At 37.5% G+C, this 12,949-nt stretch overlaps 1 protein-coding gene across 1 annotated transcript; it reads right to left on the bottom strand.

Moving 5' to 3' along the window:
* Positions 1-9,562: 9,562 nt before the first annotated feature.
* Positions 9,563-11,470, bottom strand: LOC148032077 (chitinase CLP-like). Its single transcript, XM_087682704.1, has one exon. The coding sequence runs from the start codon at positions 11,337-11,339 to the stop codon at positions 10,170-10,172; it is 1,170 nt and encodes a 389-aa protein (XP_087538830.1). The 5' UTR covers positions 11,340-11,470; the 3' UTR covers positions 9,563-10,169.
* Between the last annotated feature and the right edge of the window lie 1,479 nt (positions 11,471-12,949).

Here is a 12,949-nt window from a genome sequence, read left to right as displayed (position 1 = left end):
TTTTATCATGTAATAATAGTAAACAATATTAGATATATGTTGGTCATCTTTTCTATTCCTTCGTTACAATGTTTAGCCACTCAAATTCATTATTATTCTGGTTGTGGTCTTGCTTCAATCGACCAAGATCTTTCATACTACAAGTACCACATTAAATTGTGACCCTCCAATATCCTATGCCTTTGAAGACTAGTACAACACTCAATTTAGACTTTTGTATTACAAGGACAATAGTGGATCAAAAGCATCAACAAAAATCCATATATTCCTAATGCCTAACCATCATGTCCAATGATTAACACATATCAAAGAGCCATTTCCACACATCTGCTATAGCATTAGCCTCAGTTCACTCTTTCATAGTTATTAAAAGCCCTTTAGTAAGCAATACATTTCTCCACTTAGAGTTCATAGTCAATGCATCTAGAATTCTTACCAAGGTTGACCATAACCCATCCTTTGACTAAAGAAAAGATAAGACATTTTGATTTTTCCTTCATTGACTTCTATAGACCCACACCTCCATCTACACGATTTGAGTTGATAATGTCCAATTATGCAATATAATGCCATGTCTATCCACCATCCTTCAACCAAAGCAAATCCCTTATCATATTTTCCAAGTTATCATAGTATGCATTTCTAGACATTGGCACAACTACAATAAAAGTTAGGGCTAGGATTGCCTTAGACACCATCAGTTGACTTATGAAAGTACAAGCTAGCATCAAACAAAGCTACTAGTTTATTCTTATACTGCACTTTCACCCAATCAAGGTGTTTCGTTGAAGTGATCACTAGTCCTAATGAGCAACCGAGGTAGCAAAATAGAATGTTGGATTAGGTTCTTGTGTTTTCTTTTTGGGGAAAATTTCACAAATTTGGCTTTAAAATAGGACCAGATATAAATTTTGGCTATAATTCATGCAAAAATTCGCACTTATCACCAAATATGGCTATAAGAGAAGTTTTAAAATGTATTTTATCACCAAAACTCACCTATATTGTAGTGTAAGGAGGCATAGTAAATCAAAAACTTTCTTACTTCCATGTAATTTTTTCTCATAAAGAATACTTTTCATGTGTTACTTAACATTAGATAAGTGAGTACCTGAGTATATATGTGTATACATATATATGGTTTGCCTAACCATGATAAGTTTAGACTATAAATGACCTTTGATTGCCAAATCTTCGAGCATACTTTTTGGTAGGCGCTCCAAAAAATATACATTGGTTGGGCCTTGGAATGAGAGATTTTACTCTTAAGATTACATTATTAGCAATAAAGTTATAGGAAAATTTGAGGATTGTGAAGGGCCTCCATTTTGACATCTTGGACCTACTTAGGTATTTGGGGATTAATTCAATCATCCCCATGTTCATTTTCTTAAAGTTGCATTCTTAGCAATAAATTTATACAAAAATTTGAGGATTATGAGGGGCCTCCATTATGACATCTTGGAACTATTGGGGGTTTTGGGGATTAATTTAACCATTCCCTGATTGATTTTCTTCAACATAGACTTGTTAAACAAGCAATATTTGTCCATTTTAGCCATACAATCACAACAAAGTTTTCATTTTCCTTGAAAGAACTTTGTGTGTAGGTTATCAGGGCTTGAGGCCTTTTTCTATCATTTTCATTAGAGAAAACTCTAATTCTTCTTTTGAGAAAGGTCAATCTAGCCAAAGAGCATCTCTATCGTAATGTTGTGGGGATATCCTTCCATCATGAGTTTGCAAAGTTTATTGCCATACTCTTTGGAAAGTATCTCTTCCATTCCAAACAACTCCAAACGAGTGTTTTTTGACAAGCAAAATGTACTTCCCAAGCATTAATGAGGGTCTTTCCATCCTAATATTGAATTTGAACTAATTTTTCTCCATGTTTTTTCCTTTTGAGATTTTTGAAGAAAAATGATTTTAGGGCATCCTTGTATATTTTCATCATACTCTTAGCTTGTATATTGGAACTTTAAACTCTAGGTCTTCCATTTCTTGCATATAATTTTTCAACACTATACAAGAATCTCAACATGAGGATGAAGACTAAGAGCAAACATAAGATTACTTTGCATCAAACACATTGATCAAATTTATTCTTATTATGGCAAGCTTCAAGCTTGCCATGGCTCTTGATGACTTTAATAACTACCTCCACGCACTTAAACCATCCATTCATTGGAAAAGGGGGGATATTGCCTACTTGAAACCACCTCTATTCGACTCTCTACATTAATCTTTCATCCCTGAGGAAAAGTGTATTAAATCTAATTGTCACAGCATGCATGTGATGTTCCTCCAACAAGAGTCTAAAACCTCTCCACATCATCCCTTTTTTGCTTCTTATGCCAAGTGTATAGTAGCACTACTTTCTCTTTGTTAAATTAAGTATAGATCTTGAAATTAATCCTCAAGCACAATAAGATTACAGCTATGCATGTCCTCCAATATCATATTTCCTAAACCATGGGACTTACCATTTCTTGATAGGGTCATATTACCAAGAGGAAATTCATTTCACTTACCTCTTTCAACTTTAACCACAATTTAGCATGTGCCAAGGAGATACTATGTGCATATATAGACCATAGATCTTGTTCCTCTCTAGCAATTATGAGCTTAATTCTAAGAGCATTTCCTTGTCTATCTATACATCTAGACATGGGATCAAGCTACTCTTAAACAAGTATCAAAGTACCTCCTTTTCCCCTTATACAACCTTCGACTAATGCACAATACCTTGCAACATTGCTATCTCTTTCTATAATGAAGGAGATTAGGGAGAGAGAAAAGTGTTGAAGAGAGAAAGATTGATGAGGAGAGAGAAATACTAGAAAGATAGGAAAGAGGTGAGAGAAGCCATGAAAGCGTGTCGAAGGAGGTGAGATGAAGAGATTGTATTCCGTATTAATGAATGATGAAAAAAGATAAGTCTCCACATATTTTATACCTATGTCAGTGTGCCATGGCATTATTTCTCAAACTCGCTAAAAATATATCTCTTCCCAATTTCTTACATTCCATCCCTACCTTGAGTTTTTTCCCACAAAAACAAAATTGGGAAGTTATTACAATGGCAGAGAACATGGATAGAACAAAGTACTACTCTATTTTACAATTGTACGAATGATAGAAAATAGATGAGAAAATGAAGTGTCTAACGAGGATGAAGAAATAGATAGAAGCCTCTACAATGTACAGTATTTGGATGTCTTGAAGAAATATTTTGAGCCACTAAATCTTCATGGAAAGGTCTCAATTCAATAGATAAAATTGCCATAACTCTTCAAGGGGTATTCTAAATGGAGCATGCCACACATCAATACAAAGCTCTCAAACACTTAAGAATAGCCTTAGCGCAAAAGGTTTGTAGGAACCACCATTAGGAACTTGCATGCATGGAGAGTGGGGGAAGCCACATGGCTCCAACCTTACTAGTAGTAAGTCACCTATACTACTTGCTAGCATAGTAAGGATGACTATTAAGAGCCATAAGATAACATGATGGATGTGCCTAATCCAAATGTGGAAAATTTAAACATCTCTAATAGTTTGATTTTGTACAAGTGTTATAAAATGATAAGCATTGATTTACTTCACAAGCCTTATATACGTCCATTTCTTTTACAAGTTAAATGAATAATCAGTGTTAATTTCTTAATGGAATCATCAAGTTGTGTAAATCTACTACTTGGATAAGAAACATCATTGTAAACAAAAACTACATGAATTGATAAGAAACCAACTCCAGACTAAACACTTACACATGACAAGGTAATTATGAATGTACTAAAGAAGTAGCATACCAAACTAATCTATAATATCATTACTTTTTACACATACCCATCTCTCTCTCTCTCTCTCTCTCTCTCTATATATATATATATATATATATATATATATATGTATATATATATATATATGTATATATATATATATATGTATATATATATATATATATATATGTATATATATATATATATATATATATATGTATATATATATCCATGCTCCTTACCAAGTTGTTCTACAAAGAAAGAGAGACAAAGGGATAAAGGATGCAAGGCATCCATCCTCCTCTTCAAGTTGCAATGTAGAGAGAGAGAGAGAAAAAGAGATAAATTACTTAGAGAGAGAGAAAGAGGATGTAGATATGAAGAGAAGATGCCAAGCCAAACCTCTTACCTACATGCACCTATCCACCATGTCTGCACAAAGATAGAGAGGATGCCCATCCAAGAACCTATATAAGCTAGATGAAGAGAAAGAGAGAGAGAGAGAGAGAGAGAGAGAGAGAGAGAGGGAGTCTAGAGAGAGAATGAGTGAGTGAGAGAGAGAGAGAGACATAGTCAAAGGATGCTAAGATAGAGAGAGGATGTTGAGCTAGATTGCTAACATGCATAAACAAGTCCACCATGTTCATGTAGAGACAAAGAGGGGATATGTACCAAGAGCCTACATAAGCTTGTCTATTATGTCTAAGGAGCATGGAATCGTGATGTGTCTATGGCAAGAAGGTTCTACAACGTGCTCTAACATATGGCAAAGGGACCTCTTCCCTTTCCCTTCCTCTCCTCTACATGTGTCTATGTGCCTATAGGGGTCATCTCATCCAAAGTTGCATTGTAGATGATTGACGTAGTTGATGCCAAATCAATTGGGCACTTTGGTATAGTTATATTATCTCAATGTTTTTGAATGAGAATACACCCTAATGTGAATGAATATGATAAGGGTAAAATTGCAAATTAAAATATACAACTACTTAGAGATTATCACAAAGGTATTCCTATAAAAACAAAATTCTAGAAGTGTTTGTTGTGTTCAACTTAATATTGCTCCAAATGCCAATGTCATTACCAATGCTTAGAAGGATACGCCTTAGTTATTTGAAGTAGCAATGCCAATGTCATTGCCAATGCTTAGAAGGATATGTCTTAGTTATTTGAAGTAGCATACTAGATGATAATAATCATTGAGTGAGATACTTATATCACCTACTAACCTAATATGATGATGGTCCAATTTTCTACAAAGTTATATTATTTTATAATGAAGTTCAATCTTTGGTAGGTATACTATTTTTTGTACAGTGGCTTAATTCACTCTTCTCTTTTGTTAAGAAAAATAAAACAATGATGATCCCATTTTGTATAAAGTCGCACACTTTAAAAACCCTTCACTAGCATATAATCCTTTACTATAATTATCTCACCTCTATAGTGAAATAATGCATTCATTGTGATGACTTCACTCTTATCTTTTTTTTTTAATCCAAAAAAGTTTATGGTTGTAAATCATGAGGCTTTTATGCCCACCTACAATAACTTGCATTTTCATTTATAGGTATATTATTTTTTGTAGTGGCTTAATTCACTCTTCTCTTTTCTAAAGAAATATAAAACAATGATGATTCCCTTTTGTGCGAACTCACACACGATAAAAACCCTTGTCTCTAGCATACTATCTTTTATTATAATCAAGTCACCTCTATAGAGAAATAATGCATTCATTGTGGTGATTTCACTCTTATCTTTTCTTTTAAAAATCTAAAAATTTTAATGGTTGTAAACCATGGAGTTTTTGTACACACGTGTACTAATTTTCATTTTTCATTGAAGGCTCATAAGTGACTCTCTATATTGAGTTACCTTAGGACTAAAATAAAGTTATGTAAAGCATAATTTATAATTTGATTTAAGGATCACTTTTGTGATATATAAGCCAAGTTGAAGGAAACAAACTAGTAAAGAGTAAAAGAAATGTGGGAGTTTAGGGTTTATGATTATACTCCAATTAAGATATCAATCTTCTAAGTCCTACTACATGTTAAGGTTGTATTGTTAAGTGGAATAATATTATTTTTTATAGAATCATTTTATGGTGCTCAACATTTTATATAAATGAGCTTAAGGTTTAAATCTCAATGATACTAAAATGTATGTGAACGAGGCTTAGGAGGAGGGGCATGAAGAGGAACACCCTCTTTAAGTATATACCATAATTATACAGAAATAATAGTTTTATTGATAAAATTTTAATCATTTATTTGAATGAAACTTCTTATGTGTGGTGTTTCATCGCATTATATAAAGGCTTCATAAATTCGTAAAACGACAAGTATCCATTAGCACAAACTATTGTGCTCATATTTCGAAGGTGCTTTTGTTCTCTTCCTATGTGTGGAACAATATGCATAAGATGAAAGCCATAGCTAGAGAAAGAGGCCTTTATTCATTGCATGTCTACCCAAGCTATATAAGGGGAACATCTAGTGCCTACGAAGTTGAAACTTTACTAGAAAGTAAATGGATACTCTCACTATGAAGGATAAGTCAATGACTATGGATGTGGAGCTTTCTCACAAGAGATTGTTGTTTAAAGTGTGATGATCAATTGATGCTTTGACAACCATAGTTAATGAAACAAATGACTTCATGCATACCATTTTTCAATACATGCGAAAGGTTCTTTGGGAGGAGGACCATGCATGGGATCCTATTATTTTCTAGAGCGGTTGCACTTTGCACTTTACCCTTTGCATAGTTTAAGAACTAGGTGTCCTCCAAGTGTGGGTAGCTAACATCTATGAAAGTGGCTAGGGATAGGTTGAATGCCTTACTCTCACAAATGATCTGTAATTTAGGTGGCACTACTAGCACCCCTTAATATTACAACAATATGCACCTCTTATTATTTCAACAATTTAGATTGCACTACTCACTTGTGATGTTCTAATCCTTTTGGAATGTAAGATTTTTTTTATGGAAATGTGTTTCTTTGAATCTTGAATTAGTACCTTTGAGTTTGAGTTTGCTTATTTGTAAATTCTAACATATAGTTTTTGCATAACTATTCATATTGTGTGTATGTTTGAGTCTCTCTCTCTAAAAAAGGTGCTTTTGATTTTTCATATCATTGTGTTCTCTCTCTATGTGTGTGTCTCTCTCTCTAGAGAAAGGTAATTTAAACTCTCTATATCATTTTTCTCATTCAAAAAATTATGTGATTAGCTACACATTTGTGAAAATAGAGAGGGCATACAACTCTTTATGTGGTTTTTGATATGTTATGTTTAATGGTTTATTATTGCAATGATATCTTGAGAACCCATGTTCCCTTTGATCCATGAATTGAGTAAAAATTAGGATTTGAGTGTGTAGAGACCTTCTTGAATCAATATAACAAAGATCTAGATACATGACTAGGGTAAATACTCATTTCCTAAGTTTAAGAGGACAAAAATTGGATTGCAATGGAAAATGTCCATTTTAGGAAGAGATGGACATTAAATTTAATGTAGATATTAGATGATAATCAAGACATATTGAGTGTTGAAATGGATGTTATCTTGGCAAATATGTTGACACATTTGATTAGTATTTGTATTCAAGTAAGCATTTTATTGATTACGGATGCATCACATTTGTAACATGTGACGTGGGATCAACAATAGTTTGATATGAATCTTGATGTCCCTTATCTTGATGCCTATATCTTGATTATTGATTTTCAATGTACCATACATAACATGGTTAGCTCAATCTCTTCAAGGGATGCATGTGGATGAGATTGACCCCTAGGTGAATCATAGAAATGCTATTCTCTTCCCAAATGTAGATTATGAGCTGGAAATGCTTTCAAATGTGCCTAATACATATTCCTATTTGCCATGTGTATAGACAAGGTTATTGCCTTGTTTTGCATGGATTGCTCATATATGAATACCATCCAACAATGATCATATTTCTCTTTAAGGATATTGAAATGCAATCAACTAGAAGCCTTTCAAACATATTGACAAATGAGCAATGAATGATAAGACCACCCTTCAAAACTTGAAGTCGAGACAAGAAGGAGTGTCGATAATGCATGATGACCTTTAACAATCAAATAGACTCAATGAGAATCTCAAATAGACTCAAATAAGTTTACACTATAAGTTTATTTGACAATTAAAGAATCGGAAGACAAGGTAGGTGAATTGGTGGGGCTATTAGTCAAATGACCGATGCACACATGCAACTAGATGAAGTGAAGGAAGATCTAGACATTGTCCACCCTAGGATCAAGGAGATTTCACTAGTAGCTGGCCAAGATGGTTGTACGTGGTTCCAAATTTTAGCAAGGTTAAGAAATTCATCATTCTTGATCTAAATGGGATGCTAATCAAAAGAGAATTCTCCAAAAAAAATGAGGAAATTGGAGCAATTGCACATCCATGACCTCTTGTCTCAAAGCACATTGAATTTACAAGACTAAGGAGGTCACTCTAGATTTATTAGAGGTAGGATGTTCAATAGTTTCTATGGGATCAGTGGCAAATTGTTGATATGATGATCTAGAGCTCCTTCTATTTGCACAATATTGAATTCATCATGAAGTTGTGTTGGCTATGGGGTTTCAATGACTTGGTTCATTACTTTCAGGACATTTTCTCAAAGTGATAGTGTGAGATTAGGGTTGTTTCTTGAAGTTAAATATCATGCTTATGTGACATGTTTCTTTGTTCCTCCCCCAATCACTGACCATATTGTGCTACATTCACATAAAGTGAATCCCTTCTCACTAGAAGTGATAGGAGTGCCATGATTTTTATAACATAGTTGTATTGCAACAATCAAATATAGGGATTACAATGATATGATTATGCATTTGCAAACTTATAATGATAATACATCATTAATTCTATGATTTTATATTAATAATATCAAAAATAACGTTAATCGGTGAAACTTGCTATGTCGATTGACCTAGAGTTGCTTTTGTATATCTCGATGGGCCCTTCTAGCTTTTTCAAAAGCCCTAGGGCCCACCAAGATATTTACGAAATTGGGTGAACTTGAAACCCTAAGTCTAGCCCAATCTAAATCTTGGAGGGCTTTTTCAAAAGCCTATATAAAATCCATTGGGGTCAGGTAAATGTCATTGTTTCTCTTTTGGGCAAAATTTTCTACACCCCCCCCCCTTTGTAATTCACTTATATTATAATTAATAAGTAATTTATGTATACAACTTACAAACAATGAGCATAACATTAAAGCACAAATTTAAACTATTGACAAACAAATGCTAATCGACTAATATGTCCTAGCGAGAGATAATATAATCCAAATAGCATCAAATAATAACCATACCATGAATTAACATGGCCTAAACTAGGATTTTAGCCCATTGAAAAGAGTTCATGTATGTTTGAGTGCTATTGTCTAATTCAATGCTTCATATCTAGGATACCTATAGCCCATGAGAGAACCAAATATTAAAGATATAAAGAACTTTGTGATTGCCCCAATGTTTATTAAAAAACCAAGAACCAAGTCTAGCAAACAATCAAGAATTATCTCTTGCTCTTACTAGAACAAGTAATCCAATTTTATTTGCAAATGATTTAGTTCCTTACTTTTAAGTATCTCTATGCAAAGAATGGAACTTGGCTCATTGAAAGATTCTTAGAACTATCCACTCAATGCATCATATGCTCTTGAGGTTATTCGCACTAAGAGAGTCCTTCATCCAAGAAGGATGCACTCCTTAAGAAACTTACCTATAAGTTGGAAAAGTGAGAGACATGGTTAGGCTCCTCTATATATAGCTAGTCTCACTCTTGGGGTGGGAGTGGGAGGCTTCATGGGGGGTGGGTTAGACAAAGCCATGGTGAGGTTGATGGACTTCGTTGAATTATGCTAGCTAACACCATCAGAGCCTTGAACATTAATAGACAACCTGGAATGTATGTGGGTAGAGGTTATTAAAGTGTCAATGGTATGCATGGAGGGTCAAGATGTGCCACCCGAAGGTGTTAAGGCTTGATGATTTGAGAAGCATGCTCTTTGTGATGGATTGATGTTCATAAAAGTTTTTGGCACCTTATGTACATCCTTGCTTTCAATGAGAGTGTTTCTCACTTCAGCAACTACTTTTCTTGTTGCTATTAATAGCATTTGATTTTTACATGAGGTCAATAAGAATTTGACAAGTGGCACAACAAATAATCGAGGAGCTATTTAAGGCGATAGGAAACAATCCCAAGGTGCCCGAAGGACAAGCTTCGACATTCTAAGGTGTAATTTCATGTTAAGGTCTAAGTGAAGTGGACTTTTATTGAGTTTCAACTACATTTGAGATTTGTATTATTTGTTTGCGTGGCGAGCGCTATGGTGTCAGAAGAGGAAATCAGCGCAGAGGGTTCGGAAGAAAGCCAAAACGCCACTGAACCGGAGGCGAGAGCGGGGGACGTCGAATTCCAGGAAGTTGTCGCGCTGCTGGAAGTTTCCCAAAACGGAAGGCTGGCCGACGCCGGCGTCGACGAAGGCGAGGCAGAAGTCGCTGCCGTCGCGGACGGGGACGACGGAGTTCCAACCGAATATGGTCCATATGGCGCCATCACGGAAGTAGAGCTCGATTGGGGGCACGGAGGGGCCGACGCGGGTGGGCACGAAGTGGGAGGCATTGAAGCAGGTGTCGAATGGGCGGACGGGGGGCGACGACGGGGTGACGGAGCCGTAGCCGATGGCGCGCCGGAAGGTGTCTCGGAGTGTGATGTAGGTGGAGTGCTCGAAGGCGGTGTAGGGACGGGCCGTGCTGATGCGAAGGAAAAGAGGGGCGCTGATGCGGGTCTTGCCGTTGACGACCATGGACTTGAGGGCGACAGAGTAGGTGCCGTCGAGGGAGGAAGTGGAGAGAGAGGTGCCGGGGCCGGCGAGGATGCCGGAGACGTTGATTGCTACGCCGGACTGCAGGGTGTAGCTGTCGACGCGGCCGAAGAAGGCCGGCCCAGGCACGCCGGCGGGCCCTGGCAGGCAGTACGCGAAGCGCCGGGCCTGTACGTTCCCTCCGGACAGCGACTGCAGCTGCGCCGGCAAAGCATACGCCCCGCCCCCCATCGCCGCCTCCGGAGCTCCGGCCGCCGCCCATCTCAGGCATCTGAACTGCACCCCCTTCACCCCGTAGGGCTTCACGGGCCTCGCGCCGTCCGTCGTGTTCAGCGTCGCCGTGTCGTCCGCCAGCCCGCATGTCGCCGCCGCCTCCGGTCTGCACTTCGCCAGCCGCTGTCGGAACGTCGTCGACGAAGCCGTGTCGAAGGCCCCCCTCCCGAGGCCGCATCGCACCCGCGTCACCGCTCCCTCCACGTCTAAGGGTAGCAGCTGCGCTTGTGGCGGCGTCCCGAGCGACAGCTTCAGTGTGTATGCGTCAGAGTTGGCCGCACGGCTCACCTGGCCTACCAGAGCTGTGGCGATGGCGGGTGTGGGCGCATGCGGTAACGAGCATAGTGCTATGGCCAGGATGACGATAAGGACAGGTAACAGCTGGCTTAGCATTTTGGTGGGCATGACAGACTGAATGGTGGACCGAGAATCGAGTGTCGAATATGAACTCCCTGTCAGGGTTAGGCCATCCTTTTATAGGCGCATCGGCTACTGCATAGTCGCCGACGCGCTCATCAGTCAACAGAAGATCTCTCTCTCTCTCTCTCTCTCTCTCGGGTCTCAGTCTGTGTGCCTGTTGCACGCGCAGCGGCGCTGTTTACAGCTAAGATAATCGCCATCTGACAACTCGTCTATCGGGCTATCACGATTCACATCACCCTTTTTTACAAGCCTATCGGTATGTCAACGCTTATCGAAACGACATGCACAATCGAACAAGCGAGTTCGCAACAGGTTTAAAAATGCGAGCAGCCACAGCTTAAAATATGATAGCAGCTACTTCACTCGCAGAAGCCGCAGGTGGACTTATGGACGCGGAGATCAGACAAGTACAACTTACAACTCACAAGCTTTAGCGGAATTCTTGAATACGACGTGCAGCACCAAGGATTCTAACCTTCCATTCCCTAACGAAGAGGTTCGGCAAAATATTATTCGAGAAACGTACACAAATTCAATTACATTCTTCTTAAATTGGCAAATCAATCAATTTGAACATAATTTTTTCATAAATTTATATGCTATTTGACATATTTTCTTAGCAAGCTAAAATCCCTCAAGGTTTGAGTCCCCGTAGGAAATACTCAAAGCTAACCACCTAAGGGATCTATGGTGAGCTAAGCGTAGATACCACTTTCCGGAACAATGGTACTATTAACTAAGAACTTTCTATTCATCTTGAGCGGTTTTACAATCAAAGTACATGTATGTACCATGTTTGTGATTATATTGTTTGTAAGTTTTAAATTTTACGTGTTTTTCTTCAAATTGTGGTATTTCTTTCCCAAAGAGAAAAATTGCAAGGCATTTTACTTTCTTGAACACTAGCAAGGCAAATGTTAGACAATAGGAGAGAGATTTAAGGGTGGAATGAGAATCGAGAAGAAAGGAGATGTGTTAGAATGAGCAAAGGAGGCTCTCAAAATCCAAAAGAATTAGTAGAAAAGTGAGACTAGTCGTGATTCGTAGTCATGAAAAGAAATGAAGGGGAGAAGGCTTGGTTTAATAGAGACAACAAATAAATATATCCACATCCATATGGAGATTATCCTTATAAGATCTATCAAGATACCTAGTAAACCATTTTATCACATATTGCATTGAAAAAGTTTGTCATGTCATTTTCCCCTCAAAACTCTTCCTAAGAAATGGAGAACAATCATGATAGCCTCAATATGGCAAGCAAAAGAAAAACTACAACAATATGCAAAATCCAAGCAAAGCTACATGTAAAATTATATAGTGATCATAGTTTCAAGATTATTGACACTAAAACTTGGTTAATTAATGGAAAGCATGTTTCAAGGTAATGTAAACATAAAGAAAAATGGGTTGTAATAAAGTCATCCCATTAGGGTACATATGTATGAGCTATTAAGTAAAGACCATATGACCAATTTTGGTGCACAGATCGATCGCCGTATGCGCGCATAGTGAGCGCCAGAAGGTCCCCAAGAACAAAAGAACTCTACTTTTTACACAAAAACCAATGAAGAAAGCTTGCACGACATGAA

The sequence above is a fragment of the Lygodium microphyllum genome, chromosome 8 (genome assembly GCF_053477565.2).
Source record: "Lygodium microphyllum isolate KBCC chromosome 8, Lygodium_microphyllum_v1.1.10, whole genome shotgun sequence".
In the NCBI taxonomy this organism is placed as follows: domain Eukaryota; kingdom Viridiplantae; phylum Streptophyta; class Polypodiopsida; order Schizaeales; family Lygodiaceae; genus Lygodium; species Lygodium microphyllum.
The sequence above is the reverse complement of the archived record's forward strand: the minus strand, read 5'-3'. Positions and strand labels throughout refer to the sequence as shown.

Excerpts from the sequence above, each read along its gene's own strand:
- LOC148032077 (XM_087682704.1), bottom strand. The coding sequence starts at position 11,339 with ATGCCCACCAAAATGCTAAGCCAGCTGTTACCTGTCCTTATCGTCATC.